Here is a 21,905-nt window from a genome sequence, read left to right on the forward strand (position 1 = left end):
ACTCAATGGGTCATGACCCACAGTTTGAAAAGCCATTGAAAGGAAACTCTGTGTCCCTAATCATTGCCTTTGAGACTGCATCACCCACCCGTGCACACTCCCACCTCCATCTATCTCCCCTTCCCACCTCACAAAGCTCCCCCATGTAGGTCCTCAACCAGGACTAGCAAGGGTTGCAGGACCTACTCTGGTCAGAGGGTTGTCTGTGTTGTGATGGTCAGAGAGGTGGGGAGATGGAGGAGAGGGAACAAAAGATTAGGACATCTTGGGGGTTTTTTTGCTCCACCCCACGACTTGTGGGATCTTAGTTCCCCAACCAGGGATCGAACCCATGCCCCTTGCAGTGGGAATGCGGAGTCCCAGCCACTGGACGACCAGGGAATTCCCGACATCTTTTATTCTTAATGAGGGAATATGAGAGAACCAACCACAGTTTTCAGAGTTCGTTTCATCATATGTTATTTATCTTTCTCATTTATGGTATTTGCACTTTGCACAAGGATGAGCGCAAATGAAACGAGGCAGGCCTGAGTGGCCTTGAGCCCGTCTCCTCTCCCCTGGCCCCTGCCTCCTTAGCCATCAAGTGGGGTTGGACTGGATGGTCCTTTGAGCTTCTTCTCACACCGACATTCTGTGATGGGGGTGGGGGAATCTGGAAGCTAGCGATTGGAAGATGAACAAGAAAGAGGTGTTGGACAGGAAGGAGGTCAGAGGTGGGCTGAGCTGGGGAGAAAAAGGAGTGACAAGGCTTGCCCTTGGTGGCAGCAGGCACTTGAGGACATGTTCTTGCTGTACCTTCCCTGGGAAGAGTGGGGAAGGCTGAGGGCACGAGCTGCCGACCAGAGCGAGCCCACCTCTTTCCCAGCCAGTAAAACGCCTTCTCCAAGTCCCTTGAAACTTACAGCCTTTTTAAGCCAGCAAAACTTGGAGTCCCTCCGGTTCCATCTCCTCCCATTTAGAAAGGAGAAATCTGAGGTCTCAGAGGAGGAAAGGGCTCACCCAGAGTCACAGTCATAAAGCCAAGACTGAGACCACCTTGGAGTGATATCCCTCTCCCCTGAGCCATACCACCTCCCCTGCCCTCTGGAGCCACAGTGAGCTACAGCCAGAGGGAGCCCACTGGTTAGGCCTCAGCGCTGAGGGCGAGGTGTTTGTGAGGACGCGCTCTCCCACCTGCCGTGGGCTGATGTAGACTGTGCACAGACAGCCCGCCTGACACCTGAGTGCTAGTGGGCGTCTGATTATCTAGGCAGCCCTGGAGGCCCCCGTACCAGCCACCACCTCCAGCCCCTCACAGCAGCGCCCTGAGCAGCTTGTCACAGCCAGCGGCTTCAGCGCTCCAGCAGTAGACAGGAGTGAGGCCGGGAAGTGGGGCCATATGGCGGAGCGAGCAGGCGTGACGTCCAGCTGTCTGAATGAAGCCAAGTCTCGAGCTCAGAGATTTCCAGAGAGGACGGAGGCCTCCCCCTGTGCAATGCTGTCCTCCAGACAGAGATGCTTTGTAAGTTGGCAGCGAACAGTCTGTTTTGTGTCTGAGAAAATCCTGTTCGAGGTGAAGGTGCTGCAGTTTGTCCCCAGGTGTGGCTCTGCTAACCCAGCGTTTGCCACTCCATGTGTGACTTGGGGTCTTCCTCCTTCAGGATCTGTTGCTGATTCTTTTCTTGATTTCATCAGCATTACCTCTGCCCTTTCATCCTGAATTTACACACTAACAATTTACGCCCCCACGTATATTTCTTAGCAAGTAGCACAGACATTCTTTGGTTCCTGCACACGGCAGTGACCTGTCCTTTGGGACAGGGAAAGCCCAGCCACAGCCCCTGCTTGCAAAGAGCATGTGGACCAGGGGGAGATAAGACCCAAAAGCAGATAGGCAAAGCCCAGCGTGAGCAGGGCTGTGACACGTGGGTGGCGGGGAGGAGTATGGGGTGCAGGAGCGTGGGGGTGGGAGCGAGCTGCAGGTGCCGCGTCTGTCACAGCCCCTGGGGTGACACCACCAGTCGCTGACCCCAAACTCTTGGTGCATCATGGTTGCTGCAGGCGCACTGCATGTTGCACAGATATTCCTGCCCCCAGGGTTGAGTGGCATCCGGGACAGGCTTAGGCGAGACTCACTGGATTTTGCCAACTCTGAACCACCCGTCTTCGCATCTGCATGAAGAACACCTGGGTGCTCCCGGGACCTTCCCAGCGTCCTGCTGGCTGAGTGAGGAGCCTCAGGCCTCAGACACAGGGCATAGACTTCGGGGGACGGTATCTGCTGCCCCTCCCCATGGGCGGGTTGTGCATCTCTGCCCATTGTTAGTGCCTCTCCCTGTGGAAGGATGAGCCTCATGCCCCTGCTGTGGCGTGTTTCGCCACGGGACCCACCCGGCAGTGAAATGTGAGGAGCAGTGTGGTGAGAACCATTTCTGAGCAGAGGCGATGGCCGCCACCTCCAGCCAGAAGCTCTGTGAGCGTTAGGGTCTGGCCACCCACCGTGCTCTCTTGTATTTCTCACGTTCCAGAGATGATGTGAGGTCCCAGGCTCACCTGAGCTCTGGGATTCAGGGTCTGTTAACTCCCTAGGAAAGCTGCAGAGCCCCTCCCCAGGCATCATACCTGGCCGCAGCCTAGATAGCGCTCTCAGAGAAGCACACCAGTTTCCCAGCGTAAGTTGTAGGTCCACTGTAGGGGCAGCCGTGAACTTGGTGCTCGAGTGGGTGTGAGGGTAGGTGAGGAGGGCCATCTGAGCGCGTGGTCTGGATGCTTGCTGTCAGCCGCTGACCTCGCGTGCGCTGTATGTGCTGAGGCCTCCTTCCAGTCAGGCCGCAGCTGTCTGTCCCTGCCTCAGAGGGAGCGCATCTGTGGGGTAGGGCCCGTGCCCGCCTCACGTGTCCTGCGCAGTGCTGGGCCGCCGCCTCAGGACCCGCTCAGCAGCAGGCAGGGTGAGGGTAAGGCAGGTCTGAGTTCACACAGGGCCTCAGAGGTTGAGTGAATGTGCCCGGGGGCCAGGCTGGTGAGAGCCCAGGGGCATGTGTAGGGGGTGGGATGGGGGAGCAGAACTGGGTGAGGGCATTTTGGGGCCTATTGACCTCACCCCAGAAACATCTGGGGAGAGCCTACTAGGACAGTTGAGAAGGAATTATCACAGCATTTTGGGAAAAAGCCATGCTGCTCAGGAGATCTTCCTCATTAACCCCTTCCCATGGGGCAAATCAGCAAATCATTTCCCTTTCCTGGACCTAGGTTCTTCTCAGGCAGCATTGGACACTGGAGCTGGTTGGCTTTGAGATCCCTGAGCTCATATAAGCGATTGGCCGCAGTGGGCGTGGGACCCAGCAAGATGAGCACTGAGCTGGAGTCAGGGTGTCTGGCTCTGGCCCTGCCTCTCAAGACCTGCCTGGGCCTCTGTGTCCCCATCAGTGAAGTGTGGGCACTGCTCCGAGGATCAGCAACTCAGCAGTGGTTAAAAATGTTCCATGGGAATGCTAGAGTTAAAATGTAATAGATGTCTTGGGACTTCCCTGGTGGTCCAGTGGTAAAGAATCCGCCTTCCAATGCAGGGGACTCGAGTGTGATCCCTGGTCAGGGAACCAAGATCCCACATGCCGTGGGGCAACTAATCCCGCGTGCGGCAACTACTGAGCTCGCGTGCCTCAACTAGAGAGCCCGTGCGCCACAACTACAGAGCCCACGCGCCCTGGAGCCTGCGTGCCACAACTAGAGCGAGAAAACCCCCAGGCCACAACTAGAGAGAAGCCCCGAACGCTGCAAATAGCGAAGAGCCCGTGCACCGTAACGAAAGATCCCGCATGCCTCAACAAAGATCCCATGTGCCACAACTAAGACCTGATGCAGCCAAAAAAATAAGGAAAATAAATATTAAAAGAAAATTAACAGATGTCGTTATTGCAGGACATCTCAGAGCCTTGAATTTACTGTTTAAGAATGCCATGAGTTTCTAAGAAAGAGCGCAAGGTTCCCCTCCCCTGGCAGTGGTGTTCCACAGAGCACACTTTGGGAACCATGGCACCTCTGTACTGCCAGGCAGCTCCCACAGCTGGTTCTCCACACAGCAGGCAGTAGGTTGTAAGGGAAGAGGAGGTGTGGCGTGGATCTGCCCTCTGTGTATGAGTCTGTCCCACAGCCTCCTCCTCAGGCCGTGCCGCTTCCTGCCTCATCAGCTCTGGGGGCCTGTCCTTGTTCTCCAGAGACGGGCCAGAGCAGGCTCGTCTAGTCAGGGGCTGGCACTGAAAAGGCAGCATCAGTGGTGCTGGAAACTTACCCCGTGGCTGTAGCTCTGCTGGCGTGGGACAGGAAGGTGGTCCATTTGTGCTGTGGTCACCCATCCCACGCCCACCGGGAAGACATTGGGGAAGTCACTGCAGCCCTGTTGTCTTCCCTCCCCGTCCTGCCTGCCTGGGCCTGGCCCCCATGGCTCTCCACCCCCAGAGTCTGCGGGGCCTCTGTCCTGGCCTCCGTGATTGAAGGGTTCCCCGTGCATTCTGAGGTTGGCTACCAGACTCCAAGACTACGGGCTTCAGGATGTGGGACCCTGTGTGCTGATGGGTAACTGGCTGTGTTCTCGTTTGTGACATTTCAGGGACACCACGTCAAACTCGCTAACCCCTGAAGACACTGAAGACATGCCTGTGGGGCAGGATGCTGAAATCTGCTTGCTGAAGTCGGGAGAACTGATGTAAGTGATGGGCTCCCAAGCTGGACTTCCCAGGGTGTCACTTTTGGGAGGAGGAACACCAGAGGAGGCCTGGCCTTCCGGTGTCCCAGCTGGAAAGCACCCCAGAGGCTCAGACTTGGCACCCATGGTGGTTTTCAAGTTTGTGCTTCTGTGTGTGTGTGTGTGTGTGTGTGTGTGTGTGTGTGTGTGTGTGTGTGCTGCTTTTTCTTCCTTCCTCCCTTCCTTCCTCCCTCCCTCCCTTCCTTCCTTCCTTCCTTCCTTCCTTCCTTCCTTCCTTCCTTCCTTTCTTTTGTAAAATTTATATACAGTAAAGGTCCCCATTTGTAGTATACGGTGCTTGGATTTTGACAAGTAATACAGTGTAATCACCAGGCATCTGCCAGCCCCCACATCGAGCTCTGCCAGTGGCTTTACAGTCTCAGACCTCAGCACCCAACCAGCTCCACTCCCAAGTCTGCCAAAGGGGAAACCTAGGTCCAGAAAAGAAAATTGACCGGAGTGAAGATATAGAACAGTTCCATCACCCCGAAAAGCTCCCCTGTCCTTTTATACTCATCCTTCCCCCACCCCTATGTCCTGTGTTCTTCCTTTTTGAAAATAACTTTATTTTCTTATTGTAAGAAAATTTTCCTTGTAGAAAATCAGGAAACAGAGATAAGCAAACCACTTTGGATATAGCCTTCCAGTCTTGTTTATACTAATATACCTAATTTTTGAACATAAATATCCTACATCTTATTTCACAGTCTTTTTAAACTTAATATTGCACGAGTATTTCCCCATATCATTCTTTTTCTCCAGTGTTGTAACGAATGGCTGCGTGATTGCATTATGGTCATTGAGTAGATTCAGTCACTCATTCACAGATATTTATCCAGCACCTACTATGTGCTAGATACTCTTCTAGGTCCTTAGAGCACATCAGTGAACAAAGCAGACAGAGATTCCTGCCCTCATGTTCACTTTACATTCCAGCAGGGGTAACAGACAATAAACATCAGTAAATAAGTAAATTATATAGTATGTTACAAGGTGGTGCTTGCTTTGGAGAAGAAACAAAGAGTAGGATTGGGGGGAGGGGTTGCAATTTTATTTTTTCTTAATTTTTTTAATTAGTTATCTATTTTATACATATTAGTGTATATATGTCAATCCCAATCTCCCAGTTCATCCCACCACCACTACCATCACCACCACCCCATGCCTGCTTTTCCCCCTTGGTGTCCATACGTTTGTGGGGTTGCAATTTTAAATAGAAAACGCTCAGAAGGTAAGACTTGAAGGAGTTTTCATGCAGATATGTGAGGGACAGCATTCAGGCAGAAGGAACAGTCAGTGCAAAGGCCCTGGGGCAGGATGGTGTCTGGTGTGTTTAAGGAATAGGGATAGGGTCAGTGTGACTGAAGCAGAAAGAGGGAAGGAGACTGGGTCAGAGAGGGAACAGGGCCCACGTCACATCAGGCCTTCTTGGCCATTGTAAGGACCTTGGCTTTTAATCTGAGGGGAATGGGAGCTTTAAAATTAGATTTGGAACAGAAGTGTGACTTAATATAATTTACATTATAAGAGGAGTCATTCTAGTTGCCATGTGGAGAATGACTATGAAGGGACAGAAGTAGGGAGACCAGTTGAATTTACATTTATGATGTGAGTCTTATGGACAGCAGACTTCTTTTATTTAAGATTATATTTGAGCAGAGATGGCAAACCCTTGATTTCTTTTTATGAGCATCTCCTTTGGCGAGACCGAGTATTGTCCTCTCACTGAACAGATGAGGTCTAGAAAGGTAAAAAAGAGTAAAGGCACAATCCAAGTAACTCGGTGCAAGGGGAGAATTCTAGAATGTAAAATTATGAAATGACCCAGCATTAGTGGGGCACCCTGTCAGAGTAAGTAATGCAGCAAGATTTCCATGTTGTAAGAGACCTCTTTCCAAAATGGACCCTTCTGCCTACTTGCAGATTCTTGAAAATTGTAAATATTGGACAAGACCTTTTTTTTTTTTACTATAATTAGCAATAAAGCTTAAATTAACACATGGGAAAGTGGTCCATGGAATTAAATTTTTACACAGGTGAATGACCTGTATCAGAGCTGTTCCTTAGAGCATTTTGGTTTTCTAATCATTGATTAGTCTTCTCATTTGCAAAGCTTGGGGAGTATTCCCATCCACCTCTACGACTTTGGAGCCAACAGAATTCTTAGCACCACCACTTATTTGCTGTGCAGTCTTGGGCAAGTTACCTACCCTCTCTGAGTTTTGGTTTCCACCCCTGTGTTAAAGGGGACAGTACTATTTTTGTCCATGAAAGGCAGTTTGGTGTAGTAAGAAGGCAATGGCTTTGGATCAGACCTGTACGGACCTGGGTAGAGCTGCTTAGTCTTTTTGAATCCTAGCTTCCTCGTGTGTAGACGGGAGCATCCTGCTTCCTCACACAGCCCTTGTGACAACACCCGAAGCTGGCGAGCAGGGTTAGCCCTTGCACAGTTGAGGAGAGGAGATGGGACCGTCCAGGGCCACACACTCCTGAGCTGCAGCCCCGCGCTGGAGGCCCAGCCCTCGTGGCCCTCGCTCACCTGCTGCCTCCGGATTTGCTGGGCAGGAGGAGGCACCACTTAATCAGGGAGACTTTGCCCTTCAGCACAGGTTTATCTTCTAACGTAACTGTCACTCCCGCCAGAGGCAGGCGTGATTGTCCCTGTCTGCAGGTGAGGAGCCTGAGGGTGACGTGAGGGTGAGCCCTGCGGCAGATGAGAAGCGAGGCAGGTACCAGCACCGGGTTCTCTGGGTCCTGCAGAGAAACTCACTGTCCCTAAACCCTTTAAACTTTTGGAACTGGCTCTTAATCCAGCTAATGAGAGTTAGAATAGGGACACAGCCCCAAGACACCTGTCTCCCCAGGGCCGTCAGACTACCCTGCATTAAAGAGTGTGGGGTGTTTGCATTTATGAAAAGTCAGGGTGCCTGCTTGGAATTTTTTGGCGGGCCCCGGATTTCCGCTGAAAAGAGGGATGACTGACCGAAAGGGCAGGAGGTTTCAAACAATGCGTGTGCTTACTTCTGGTGCTAATTAGGTAAAAGCGGGAGGCGAGGAACTGGAAGGAGAGAGGGGAGAGAAAGAGTGGACAGCTGAGCCGCAGGGCAGCTGCAGGAGAGCTGCAGAAAGCTGAGGCCTCGGCCCGCGCTTCCCGTCCTTGAGCGGCACAGAGCGGCCCAGGCTGTCCTCTCAGTTCCAGCCGGCGCGGGCAAGGATTATCATCTGTATTTTTTACTTCTGTGTCCCCAGTGCCTAGAGCTATGCCAGGCACCTAGTAAGTGCTCAGGAAACATCTGATGGCATGAGCTGCACATCAAGAATTCTCCCATGTTTAAGCGTGTCAGTCATGGGGACCCAGGGCTTTTCCTCCCAAGAGCCTCCAGGGTTTCCAGTCACCTCGGAGTCACAGACAACCTGGCCAGTGGACTCAAACGCTTTCCCTGCTTTGATCAAGTCCCTCTCTGCATTCGTATTTTAGGATAAAATTACCCCTCACAGTGGAAGAGATCGCCAACTTCGGGGAGGGCAACAGGGAGCTGTTTGTGAGGTCCAGTACCTATAGCCTCATCCCCATCACTGTGGCCGAGGCAGGCCTCACCATCAGCTGGGTCTTCTCCTCCGACCCCAAGAGTATCTCCTTCAGTGTGGTGTACCGAGAGGCGGAGGACACGCCACTGGATCAATGTAAGGTGAGGCCATCTCCCTGCCAGCGGGATTCCCCGGGCAGAGCTTGTCTGGGACCTTCTGAGAGGGACACAGACACGTGTCTGGGCTGCATCATGCAGAGCGGGCAACACACCCGGGCTTGTCCAGCCTGGGGGAGGAGAGCTGTCTTCTAATGTCTGAAGGCCCACTCCTGGGTCAGCTTCAGACAGACCTTGGAATAGGTCAGTAGGTGAAACTGAAAGGAATACATATGTGTGACTCAGTTTAAGGATCATTTCTTTAACAGAGCCATGCGGAGCAAGAACGGGTCACCATGGGAGGTGGGGACCAAGATCTTTGCTTCTGGTTATGAGCTTAGGGTGTTCAGCATCTCACCCTCAGAAAGGTCAGTAGAGGCTCATAGCCATTGTGTCACTTGGGTGGTTGGGCTGGAAATCTTCGTGGCAGATACCAGTTCATAAACTCCTAAGACATTCTAAACACGAGACATTGACAGTGGCCGGGACCATAGTTCTCAACCTTGGCCACACATTAGAAACACCTGGGAAGCTTTTGTTAAAATAAATTTATTTATTTACTTATTTATTTTTGGCTGTATTGGGTCTTCATTGCTGTGCGCATGCGTTCTCTAGTTGCGGTGAGCGGGGTCTACTCTTCATTGTGGTGCACGGGCTTCTCATCGCAGTGGCTTCTCTTGTTGCGGAGCACGGGCTCTAGGCATGCGAGCTTCAGTAGTTGTGGCTCACAGGCTCAGTAGTTGTGGCACACAGGCTCAGTAGTTGTGGCTCACAGGCTCAGTAGTTGTGGCTCACAGGCTCTAGAGCACAGGCTCAGTAGTTGTGGCTCACAGGCTTAGTTGCTCCGCGGCATGTGGGATCTTCCCAGACCAGGGCTCGAACCCATGTCCCCTGCATTGGCAGGCGGATTCTTAACCACTGCACCACCAGGGAAGCCCTGGGAAGCTTTTTAAAACACACTTCTGAGTCCACACCCGAGACCACTAAACCAGAATCTCTAAGGGGCATCCCCCTATCTAGGGGGATCTCTAGATGGTCCCAGTGGGCAATCAAGGTTGAGAGACACTGGTTTAGCTCAAGGGGAAGAAGAGTAGAAAGGATGGAGTAGGATGCAGAGCACAGGACAATGAACAGGCCTCCGTGGGGGCTGATTCATTGTGGGCCGAGGAAGAGGGAGGGTCTGAATTCCACACCTGAATCTCTGCAGGGAGGGTGCCAGGGGATGATGGAGGGAGAGCTGGTTTGGGTGGAAACACGAGTTCCATTTGAATTACTGTGAGTGGAAGGAATAGTGAGGACAGTCACACAGGCTGGATTGGAGCTCCGGGTAGATCCTAGACTTCTAATACAAAATCTCCATTTTCTAAGAATGAAGCTAGAGAGGAGCAATTTGAAGTTGTGTGAAAGAAGCCTTCTGTGAAGTCTCTGCGATGACATCCACTAGTCCCTCACGCTTGTGGTCCTCTGGGTGTCCTAAGGGGCTCGCAGTGAGGGCTGGGGAAGGCCCAGAGCCCCAGGAGGGCCCGGCTCAGGCATGCTGGGCACACAGGTCGCCGCTTCAGCTTCAGTATCCACATGGGGGGACATGTGTCCATCTGTGTTTGCTCTCCTGCCATCCCTGTCCTGGTGGTATCTGCCTGTTATAGAGATTGCTTTGTCATTTCTGTCCTCTTCAAATTCACTCCTTCAGTTTAATTCTGGCCCCCCTGAGTTGGCCTTGGTTATTGGAGTCTCATGCTTGTGTTTATTTAAAAACTGCTCTACCCCTCTTTTCCTTTTGGAGGCTCACAGTCACACCACACTGTGTAGCCTTGGAGCCCTTCCTTCCCAAGTGGTTCTGAACGTCCACCCGGGAGGTCCTGGGCTTGTGGTCAGAGAGTGGGTTCAGGCTCACTGCTGCCACCTGGGCATATGTCTCGGTCCATGAGGCAGGTTTGCTGATGACGAAACTTGGGTGCAGAGCGGCCTCTGGGCAGTTGGTTGGGCAGCAGCTTAGGCAGCGTGCTTCTCAGCTCTGCACTAGCAACCAGCTGCACCACCTGGAACTCAGCACCAGCACCTTCGCTGCTCACCTCCTGTTCCCAACGCCCACCGAGCGCCTCGCACTGTGTCTGCGCACGTTAGATGCTGGTGGATATTTGTGGGAGGGAGAGAGGGAGGTGACTGGATCCGGTCTCCACGCCTCTCTCCTTGCTCAGTCACTCACCAGCCTAATCCTCATGGCCCTGGGAGACCTGTGTGGTTCCTCCCAGGAATCAGGAGCTCAGGGACGCCCAGGAGCCATCCTCATCTCTGGCTCCCTTATTGCCTGAAGGATATGGTTGCCATTGTCTTTCCCACAGTGGACGCCAGGGGGCAGAAGGAACCCATTTGCAGGGTGGGTGAGAAGGGTGCTCAGGTGCTCCTCTGCCGTCACAGGCCCGACTGTCACCAGCCAGCTGTGGGGATGGCTGTTAGGTCTGCCTGAGGTCCCGTACAGACATCAACCTGGAGAACCTACGTCCAGGCTCACACCTTTAGCATCTATCCTGGGGACTCCCCGTATGATGCCCTGACCAGACTGGACCTTACTGGGAACAATGGGACATAGTGCAACTTGCAACACTCAGGTTTCATGATTGTGAAGGTTCAGGCATGAGGAGCTATGCTGTGTACTTGCACCCTGTTCACAACCATTTAGTGTACGCTGTACACTGGGCTCTGTAGGGCGGGCCCACTGGGGATAAAGAGAGAAGGAACAGCATGGGATCTGCCCTCGAGGAGCTCATGGTGTGATCAGAGAGAGACCTTATTAAAAAAACAACTGTGGGGGAAAAAAGAAAGAAAGAAACAACTGTGATTCCAGGTGGTGACTGTCATGGTGGGGTGGCACTTGGGAGTAGGGGGCAGGCACCTAACCTGGGGAGCAGTGATCGGGGCAGGAGACTCCTGGGCCAAACCAAGAAAAGCTGTGGGGAGGGGCTGGCAGGGGGACATGGGTTAGAGGAAAAGCATACAGGTGGAGGGAACAGCATGGAAGGCCATTCCCATCTCTAGGGGCATGTCAGACACTCCCACCCGGGACCACCCTCTCTCCAGAGGGACCTCCTCTATCAAGGCCATGCCTCGACACTGAGATTAGAGACTGACTTTGGGAAGCACTTGACGAAAGAAGCGGTGAATCAAGGACTTGAGGCTACCCATGTGCAGACTGCTGCCCTGAAGCCTGGGACAAATCGGGGAAGAAGACCTAGGCCCTGCCTTTCTCTTTGGCCAGAGAAGCTCAGAGGCCTGCCTGAGGCTACTGGGAGCAAGGACCCCAGACTTTATTTTTTAAACAGCTTTATTGAGGTATAATTTACACACCATATAATTCACCCATTTAAAATGTGTAATTCACTGTTATTTCGGTATTATTCACAGAGTTGTGTAACCATCACCACTGTCTGATTTTAGATCATTTTCATCATCCCCCAAAACAAAAAGAAACCCAGTGCCCATTAGCTGTCACTCCCCAACCTCCACCCAGCAACCACCAACCTACCTTCTGTCCTTACAGATTCCCGGTTCTGGACATTTCATGTGAATGGAATCATGCAATATGTGGCCTTTTGAGACTGACTTTTTCCATTTAACATAGAACCCTGGCTCTGCACCAGGCCGCCAGGTCACTAGAGTCCCTCGAGAAAGCAGTAAAACCAACTTGGACTGTTTTGCAGACATATCACTTAAATCAGGTCATGGGCGCCCAAGCACTGGAGGCTGATGAGAGACGCCCCCAGAGCTCACACAAAAGAGACCTGTCTCACTCAGGGTTACGTGAGACCCCAGTCATCTCCTGTCACCTCTGCTGTACGGGCTTTGACACCAGAGCCTTCGTTAATCTCCCCTAGACTTTTTTTTTTTTTTTTTTTTTTTTTTTGCTGTGTTGGGTCTTCTTTTATGTGCGTGGGCTTTCTCCTAATTGCGGCAAGTGGGGGCCACTCCTCATCGCGGTGCGCGGGCCTCTCACTATTGCGGCCTCTCTTGTTGCGGAGCACAGGCTCCAGATGCGCAGGCTCAGTAATTGTGGCTCACGGGGCTAGTTGCTCCGCAGCATGTGGGATCTTCCCAGACCAGGGCTCGAACCCGTGTCCCCTGCATTGGCAGGCAGATTCTCAACCACTGTGCCACCAGGGAAGCCCTCCCCTAGACGTTTTGATTGATTGATTTTAAAATCAGTCTTACAGATTTTGACCGTGGTAGAAAAAAACAGCAGCTGGAATGAACCAAAAGTCCATAGAGTAGACTGTTTATAAAGAAATGAAGAGTATTATCTTACACGTGTCCTCTTCAGAGGACCTGCCTTAACAAGCTCTTGGGTTTTGCTTTGTAATCAAAGTAGTGTGTGGGAAGGTTGAGGCGCAGGCCTTTCTCCCCAGCACTTCCTCCTACATGTGGTTGCTGAAGTATCTTAGGCCAGGCTCAGAATTTTTAGGTTATGCATCATGGGAACAGACCCAACCACCCAGCCTCCCAGGATTCTCAGTCCCCAGTGGAATTAGAATATTGTAGGACATTAATGGAACTTGATGAGATAAGAAGCAGCTGCCACAGAGCCCACGCATAGTAGGTCCTCATGCATCTTTGTCCCTTCCAGGCTTGTCTTGGGCCCGTCCTACTCCCTCACCACCACCAGCTTCCAGCCAGAGCACATGTACTGTGGTGTCAGGAACATACTGTGTGCTGTCTCTCTCTCCCATGCCTTTGGGATCTCCCTCTTGACTTCTCTTTGACCCGTATGTTATTTAGCTTCCAAATATTTTGGGATTTTCCAGGCAACTGCTTTTTTTTTTCTTACTTAATTCCATTGTCAGAAAATGCACTTTGTATAGTTTGAATCCTTTTAAATATAAGTTTTGGGTTCTTTTTTTTTTTAATGGCCTAGAATATGGCCTACCTGGTGAATGTTTCAAGTACACTTGAAATGCATGTGTGTTCTGCTCTTGTTGGATGGAGTGTTCTATACATATCAGTTAGATCAAGTCAGTTGACAGTGTTCTTCTATTTCCTTACTGAGTTCCTGTCTACTTATTTCATCAATTATTGAGGGACATTAAAATATCCAACTATAATTATGAATTTATTCTATTTCTCCTTGTAACTCTACCACTTTTTGCTTCATATGTGTTGAAGCTCTGTCATTAGGGGCATAAATGTTTAGGATTGTTTTGTCCCCTTGATGAAATTGACATCTTTATCATTATGAAACTGTCCCTGGCCACATTCTTTGATGTAAAAATCTACTTTGATATTAATATAGTCAATCCCTCTTTCTTTTGACTAGTGTTAACATGGTATATCTTCTTACATCCTTTTAACTTCTTTGTATCTTTACACTTAAATTGTATTTCTTGCAGGCATGATGGGGTTGGGGCTTGCTTTTATCCAACCTGATAATACATGCCTTTCAATTGGGATGTTCAGCCTACTTACATTTAATGTGATTGTCAATAAGGTTAGGTTTGAGTCTCTCATCTTACTGTTTTTTATTTGTTCCATCTGCTTGTTGTTCTCTTTTCCTCTCAAAGCAGTAAACTAGGGCAATTGCAGGGCTCACCTTGTTCTCTCACAGATCACTGTCCATCATTGCCTGATGTACAGTGTCTTAAAAACTGTTTTGTATATTTTGTTGGGTTTGGTTGTTACTTGAGAGGGTAAATCTTAGCCATTCTCCCGTGCTTTTGAATATGTTGTCCCTGCTCCCTGGAGCTGCCAGACCTCCCTATAACTAGCTAAGTTGTCCAAGCTCAGGGTTGCCTCTTCCAGGAAGTCTTCCCTGATTCTGCCTCTCCTCCCTCCCACCCAGAGGCTGGGATAGGCACCCCTCCCTGGTAGACCCCTCATGACAGTCTCACCCAACATAATTGAATGTTTTTTTATCTGTTGTCACCATTAAAACACAAGATCCTTAAGGGCAGCAGAGCCTTTTGTGGGAACTTACTTCACTTTGGGAACTTTGTGGGCACCATGTAGTGTTTCAGGAAACAGGTAGCTGTATTCAAGTTTGAGTTGAAAAAGTAACCACATCTTTATAACTATTTTGGATTCAGTCATTTTGCACAGGTTGAAAAATGTTTAATAGGAAAAAATTAAAACTAAATTTAACAAAAATTGAATTTCCAAAAAAGGAGCAACATTTAATTTTGTAGAGAATGAAGATTTTTACATTGTGGGGCAGCTCACCACCTTAGGAACCCGTTGCTAAGATGTTAACATGGTCGCGTGACCATTTATGTGTAGTCAAAAATGGGAGGCTTATGGATGCTTAATGAGACAAGACCCTCTAAGACCCCTTAGAGGGTCTTGTCTCTAAGTGCTTGTCCCTTCAAAAAAATGTTTTTAATTTTGGTTGGCTCTTGTGTTAATTCCTGTCATATCTTCAATTTTAAAGTATCTTAGCTGGCTAACAGGTTGAAGACTCTGCCCATGGGAAAGAGGTTGGCCATCGATAGACCCCAGCCCTGGCCCTGTCCAGCACACAGCATTTGCTCAGATTTGGCCTCTTGACAGTGAGGCCCTTAGAAAATAAATGTCTCCTGGGATTAATTTCTCCTTCTCAGAGGAGATAGAGAGGAAGCAGGAGACTTGGAAAGATGAAAGGGCTCTGAGGCATATGGACCGACTGGGGCCAAGTGAGAAGCCACGGGTGGAGCCAGGGGTGGTCAGCCTGGAGGAAAGTGGGCCCAGCAGCTTCACAAAGTGCTCGAGAGATGTGGAAAGAGGGCTCGGCCTGTCCTGTGAGACCCCCAGGGGTAGCAGCACCTGCGCAAAGGAAAGAGCCAGGCAGGATTTCACCTAGAATAAGCCTCACCTTCCTGAAGCCAGAAGGGGGCTGCTCCTCTGGATGGTGGAGCGTTCTGGCACTGGCCATGGTCAGAGGAGGCTGGAGGACCATTCTTTTGGGATGCTGACCAATTCATGATTCTGGATGAAACTCGTGTCTACAGCCTCCCCACTATCTCAAGTTATCGACCCACCCAGGGCATGTGGAAGGTACCCCACCGATCCTGGGGGCTGATCTCAGCCCCAACCCTGCTCAGCTGTGACCTTAGACGAGGCAGGCACTCAGCTTCCCTGGGCCTCAGTTTCCTTCCCCAAGATACAGAGTCTGCCCAGAGGATCCATGGTGCCCTCTCAGCTTCTGTTTCACTTTTCCTATCTGCTTTGTTTCCCAGGTGCTCATTCCCACAACCCGATGCAATTCCCACAAGGAGAACATCCAGGGCCAGCTCAAGGTCCGCACACCAGGCATCTACATGCTCATCTTCGACAACACCTTTTCCAGGTAGGGGCCGCCTCATTCATCAGCATCCAGAGGAATCCACCCGGCACCTGGTCCCAAGAACAGAGGTGGATGTTTAAAAGAAGTTATTTAATTATCAGTAGCTTATCATCAGTAGTTCTTTGATTTTAGACCTATGCTTTGGTGTTCGGTGTCTGTTATAGACTGTGTAACACACAGGCTAATACTTACAGACTCTCGCCACATGGCAGGTGTGTTCTCCGCCCTCCGCTCTTACTTACTCACTTCAGCCCCACATCAGCCTCATGCAATAGGGACTGTCTTTCTCCTTGTGTTACTACTAAGGGACTGAGGACCAGAAGGATAGAAGAGTGACAATCCCAAGTCACACAGCTGGTGGTGGAGCTGGATTTGAACCCAGGTGGCCAGGCTGCAGACTCTAGGCTCTTACCCGGGACGCTCTTCTGCCTCTCTGCTGTCCAGATTCCCACTGCCCAGACCAGAGAAGAGCCCAGTAAATATAGTGGAAGGATTAGGTGGATGGATGGATGGATGGATGAGAGAGAAGCGAAGGAATGAAGGCTAAAGTTTGAGACCAGAGCTGTGAGGTGAGGCCCCTGGGCCCTCCTGTCATGGGAGTGGAGCAGCAGGTACCATCTTTGGGAAGCACTGTTTCAAAGCACCAGATGCAGATCCAGGAGTGTAGGGCTTGGGGGGCAGGAGGATGGGGATGTAGGGAGATAAGGCTAGAGGGGCGGCCAAGAAAGGAAGTAGGATAGAGGACCACCATTGGTTGAGCATCTGCTGTGAGCCAGGGGCCTACGTCATGGAGACGTGAGACAGGTTGCTGGGCACCTGTCCCTTTTATGTCTTCTGCTTCAGCGTAAGCCCTTAATTGGGGCTTGCCTCTTTTATAAGACCTGTCTTGTCAGCATCCAGCCACATCCTCTCTGAGCGGGACCTTGAGCTAGCGGCCACATCCCTCCACATGGGCGCCCTTCCAAGCCCACTTAATAGGCTGGGAATAACTTAATAGGACACTCTAGGGGAAAGCTAGAGTGCCACCCCCTCACCACCTCCAGGCCTTGAACTCCCAGGGCTTGTGGCCATGGGCATCCACCAAGGGAGAGGTTAGAAGAATGGGCTTTCCACCTTGCCCCACTCCTGCCCCTCCCCCCAACCCCCCCCCCACCATGAACATGAACACACCTTGAGTTAGCAGGACTCTCGGGCACAGGCCCAGCGTGTCCAGAGAGCTGCTTTCAGACTGGACGTGGGCCTCAGCCCCTCTGGGGCAGCAGTTAGGAGACTGGGTGGAGGCCAGCCAGGCACAGGCTCTGCTCTTCCCTCTGTGGGTTTTAGTTGAACCCCAGTTTCCTCTGAAGTGGCAGCCAACATTTTTACTACCTCACAGAGCCCCACTGTGTGTTGACGGAGAGGCCGGTAGAGGCATGTTGAGGGCAGAGTGCAGCCCCAGGCTGGCCCCCAGTTATCATTAGAAGCGGCCGTGGTGCAGTGACACACTCTGGCCTTAATCCAATGAGGTCATCTCAGGGGCCGACTCGAGACTTCCAAAGCATGGACGGCAAAATGGATTTCGATGCCCAGTCAGAATGAAATCCAGGCTCACTTCCGCCGTATATGTCCTTCTCCATGCCTGCTCCATTCACTTCCCCAGTGCAGTCCAGACCACCTAGACCCCGGAGACCCCCGGGACTGCTTCAGAGCAGCAAGGCAAGCGGGGGCGGGGCTTCACAGTGTGAGACCAAGGGCCTTTCTGCACCCAAGCCCCAGGAAAGTCTGTGGCAGTGTCCCAAGACCCCTGATACTTTGCAGGGAGATGTCTCTGCTAGACAGACAGGAAATGGGGGTGAGGGGGCCTGGAAGAGTCCACACATTCTGCAAGACGCCCCAGCTTCCGAGCAGAGGTCTCTGCACAAAGACTCGCCGTGCCAGGTCACTGCAGCTGCTGCCCCTCGGGCTTTTAGCCCTCAAGGTAACACCTCCTTTTCCATTTCTGTTTCCTCAGGTTTGTCTCCAAGAAAGTATTTTATCACTTAACGGTTGACCGGCCTGTGATCTACGATGGAAGTGATTTCCTGTAACCTCAAGCACGTGGATGTTAATAGTTTCCCATTACCCACAGGAAACACTACTCTTCCTCTCCTGTCACATAAAGCACTTACAAAACCCAAAAAACAGAAACCAGCTGCTCTGAAGCTATCAAGATCCACTGTGCAGCGGGCCCTTGGCTGCCCTTGGAGCTGGGTTCCTCGTACTCAGCACCACGCACGTCACTCTTAGCCCTGTGGCTTCTAAGGGCTCAAGCAACGTTTTCATTGTCCTCACACCCAGAGGGACACTATGCCAAAGTTTTAAACACTCAGGAGACCATTGGCCTCTCCTGGGGGCACAGTTGGTTCCAGGCCTCCTGTGGAGAGTTTCCCAGGCGAGAGAGGATCCCACATTCTGCTCAGGGAGAGACATGGCCCCCCTGTGCCCAGCCTGGGGCCACGCATCATGGGTGACCATGAGCTGGGATGCCCTGGCCAGACCCTGTGAGGCCCTCGAGTCCTCCCAGGAAAAGGAGGTCGGGGCACCCAGGGGCCCACCCAAGATCCCAACCAGCCTCCTCCATCATGCCTCTGTCCCTTCCTGCCCCGTGAGTCCAGGGCTGCTCCAGAACTCAGCCATTTCAGAGGGTCCTCCAGCTGCACTTGCCTCCTGGCCCTTCTGTCTGGGCAATTCTGTCCTCAAGCAAAGCCCTTCACTCAGCCAGACCTCTCAACAGCTCAAAACATCACCCTAAGAATCAGAATTGAAGCTAATCCAGGGAACAGAACCCACCTACTGAGGGCCTGCAGTGCTGTCTGTCTGCGGACGGCCAGAGCCCAGATGCTGGGTAATGTCAACGCCATGACCAAAACGCAGGGTTGTGCTCACTCCTGTAGGGCTCACTCCTTAGCTGACAGCCTGTCTTTGTTTATATCAATAAGAGCTTCTGCCCCACCTGCAGATATGTTTACTAAAGATCATAAATCAGGGTAGGAACCACTTTTAAAAATTGGGGCTTCTTAACAGAAGTCTTTGGTAACTCAAGTGTAAACAGGCATAATTCATGAATCTGCTCTTTGCACACCTCTTGATCCCCCCTCCCCACCTACCAGATTCCCTACACCCCATTTGCCCACTTGCTGCTGCTCAGCCTGCACCTGACACCCGTGAGCTGCCTCCCTCTGGGGCAAATGACTCCTCTGTCCTTTTCCAGGACGAGAGGAGATAGTCTTCCTGTTCTCTGTGGCCCTCTTCTCCCACCACAGAGGGCTCACCTTTGATGGCCTTTTTGTGCCCTGTTCACAGGGCAGTCAGGTCCCAGGTACTTTTCACAGTGAGTAGAACATCTGACAAAGCAGCCCACCTTGGCTGGGGACAAGGGAGAGGGTGCCGGGCAGGGTGACTGTGGGTCTGAGTGCTGGCTGGTGACTAAGCCAAGCCACACCACCTTGAAGCTTTATCTCGTGGTTCCCAAGCCTGGTCTGACCAGTTCTGAGAGCTGGAGAATGGGTCAGGAACCCCAGGCCAAGTTCAGCTCAGACCCCACACCCACCATGCACCAGCAGAGAGGACTCGTGGGGCAGGGGCAGGAGGAAATGACTTTGGCGATGGATTTAGAGCTTTGATTTAAACAGGAGACTTAGGCACTCCCAGTCACTTTAAGTGGGGTTTGGGCCATGGTGAACAGAACCTTCCAGAGAGATTAGCACCGAGAAAAGCTGGACCTCTTGTGCTGTCTTTCCTGGGAGCAGCCGCCTGTGGCAGAAAGCCACGTCTCTAGCATCTCCTCGAGCAAGGTCCTGACAGTGCTCAGCACCAAAACGGAAATAGCCAGGCCCCCAGAGACTTCCTAGCCTCGTGCTTGTCCTCACAGGGTGCCACACAGCCTAAAGGTTGTTCCAGGGCAAATGATCCTGCCTTTAAAGCCACCCACCCTCTTGGATAATCAGGTGTAGCTAGTCCACCACATGAGAGAAACTAACAAAAGAACCCAGAGCAGTCTGGGATCTTGGTTTGGGTGCTTAGCTTTCCCAGGATACCGTGGAGACTGGCCAAGCTGATGGCCTTCTGCTGGTATCACCACTGTCACCTGCAGCTAGAACCAGCGTTTCGAGAGTAGCTGATGTGTTTCCTGCGAAAGGCCTGGAACATTCCATCTGAGGCTGATTCTGAACCTCCGTCACTCAGCCCAACTGTAGCTTAAAAAATCACTTGGCTCTTGTGAAGCCAACCCAGAGCCACTCCCGCAGGAGAGCATGGGCCTCTAGCGGCACCACAACAAAAGGTGACTGCAGCTGTGCAAAAAGGCCTTTGCTGTGTTCAGAGACCTGCCCCCCGACCCCCGGTCACACCCCGCTTCTGCAGCATATTTATTTTCTGTGTTGAATGGACTCTTGTCCTTTGTTCCTCTGCTGTGTGAGCTCAGGTTTGCTGTGCACTATGCGGCTAGAGAATGTGTATGGCTGCAGGTATGCTTGCAGCCATATTTAGGTATGGCTCCTATAAATAGCTTTCTTATTTTAAACAGGTTCCCAATTTTACTGAGGCTTTGGGGTTGCAGTATTTTTTTTTTTAATGCAAACGACAATGAAAGCTATTGAAAGTGGTGGCTCCACCCAGTAGACTGAATTACACTAGAAGTCAAGAAGAAGGAAACATCCTTGGGGTCTCAGATCACTATTTAAAAACAAAAACAAAACCCCAGCAGCCCCTTGATGGCCCAGCTCTCTGAATAACCGTCACTCTTTAGTGTTGATACCAGCCACCTTGCTCACCACTGTCTCAGAAGCCACTGATCACCCTCGCCCATGAACACAGCCTCTGTCAGGCACACTCATAAACCTCAAGGAAGGGTGTTTGGGAGAAAGCGTGGCCTCTGCAGAGCGCTTCTGGCTGGAGCCCACCTACTCCAGGTCTACTGGACCAAGAGCAGGCAAGGAAATTCTCAAGCAGGAATCTGGAACTGAAACACCACATAGGGTTTAGAAAGTAGACATGAAAAGCCACACTATGTAGTTCAAAAATAGAGGGGATGGTTTTTCTGGCAGTTCTCGGTTGTCACTCACCTTCGGTGGTGAAGTCATTCCAGACTCACGTGAAAAGAAATCCCCATTTGGGGATGAAATCTCAATCTGTTTTATGATACTGGTTAGATGTCCACTGACGTGGTTTTACAGGAGTTTCAATCTCAGAAGCCCACCTTGGTGACTCTACATGGGAGAATCCCATCCTTGATTCAGAGGTTTTGAGAATCAGCAGAGCCACCATCTGTGATCCTCAGAACCAAGGGTTGCCCAGAGACTGGAGTCAGCCATCCACATTTACAAAATGCTTACCTGAAACGTACTTTTCAGTGGAACCTTGGGTAAGTTTCTCTCTTTTCATTGTGCTTCTTCCAAGGAAACAGGAAAGACTGAGTTAATGCCTTTTCTCTCTTAAGCACTTTTTCAAAATAATAAAGTACATCTTTAAATTTGGGGAGGCATTTCTGATAAAAAGGCTTCCTTAGAACCTTAGGACAAGTGTTATCCAGAGATGATCCTGCCCCTGGTGGCTGCAGAGCAACAGTGAAGCCTCAGTTGGATGGCTTCCAAATCGGAATTGCACTTTAATTGACTAATCCTCAGTTCTTGCAGCCCTATGGGATAGCGGGTCTGGAAACCCATCGCATTCTTATCTGCCAAAGAATTACCCAGAAGCACATCAAGTGTCAACACTCTACCTGCACAGCAGGGGTGATGAACTTTTGTATCCTAAAACATATTCCTTATAGCATCTGCTGCACCATTTGGGAATGTCTTTATTTTTAACCTCAGGATTTAAATAAACACTATGTCATTGACAGTAGTGTCATCTTTCATTCTGTTGAGACATAAGGCAAGCGATGAAGTTGCCCACAGCAGAGTCAGGGTCGAGCTGCCCTTCTGGGACATGTCTTGTACCATGACTTTTCAAAAGGGCCTGAGCCAGCAGCTGCCCTGAACAGTTGCCACATGGCCTGATATCTGGACCCACAGTCTGCTCTGAGGCCTGTGTCCAGACCTGCCTGAGCCATCGCAATGCACCAACCCACTGCCCTCTGCCAGGTGAGCTTTTGCTTTCAGCAAAATTCCGCAGCCCTCCCCTGGTCCTCAAAGAGCACACTGAGCAAAGAGCGACCTGATTTACCAGCATAATGGGGTGG

At 51.2% G+C, this 21,905-nt stretch overlaps 1 protein-coding gene across 3 annotated transcripts in view; it reads left to right on the plus strand.

The window, feature by feature from the left end:
* The window catches only part of FYCO1 (FYVE and coiled-coil domain autophagy adaptor 1), a 114,105-nt gene extending 92,542 nt beyond the window's left edge, over nt 1-21,563 (plus strand). For all 3 annotated transcript variants that reach the window (XM_032649030.1, XM_032649033.1, XM_032649032.1), the window contains exons 15-18: nt 4,586-4,681; nt 8,199-8,409; nt 15,600-15,709; nt 17,697-21,563. In XM_032649030.1, the coding sequence (XP_032504921.1) occupies nt 4,586-4,681; nt 8,199-8,409; nt 15,600-15,709; nt 17,697-17,772 (493 nt within the window). In that variant the 3' untranslated portion in view covers nt 17,773-21,563. The remainder of the gene's footprint in view (nt 1-4,585; nt 4,682-8,198; nt 8,410-15,599; nt 15,710-17,696) is intronic.
* Nucleotides 21,564-21,905: the final 342 nt, after the last annotated feature.

The sequence above is a fragment of the Phocoena sinus genome, chromosome 11 (genome assembly GCF_008692025.1).
Source record: "Phocoena sinus isolate mPhoSin1 chromosome 11, mPhoSin1.pri, whole genome shotgun sequence".
NCBI lineage: Eukaryota > Metazoa > Chordata > Mammalia > Artiodactyla > Phocoenidae > Phocoena > Phocoena sinus.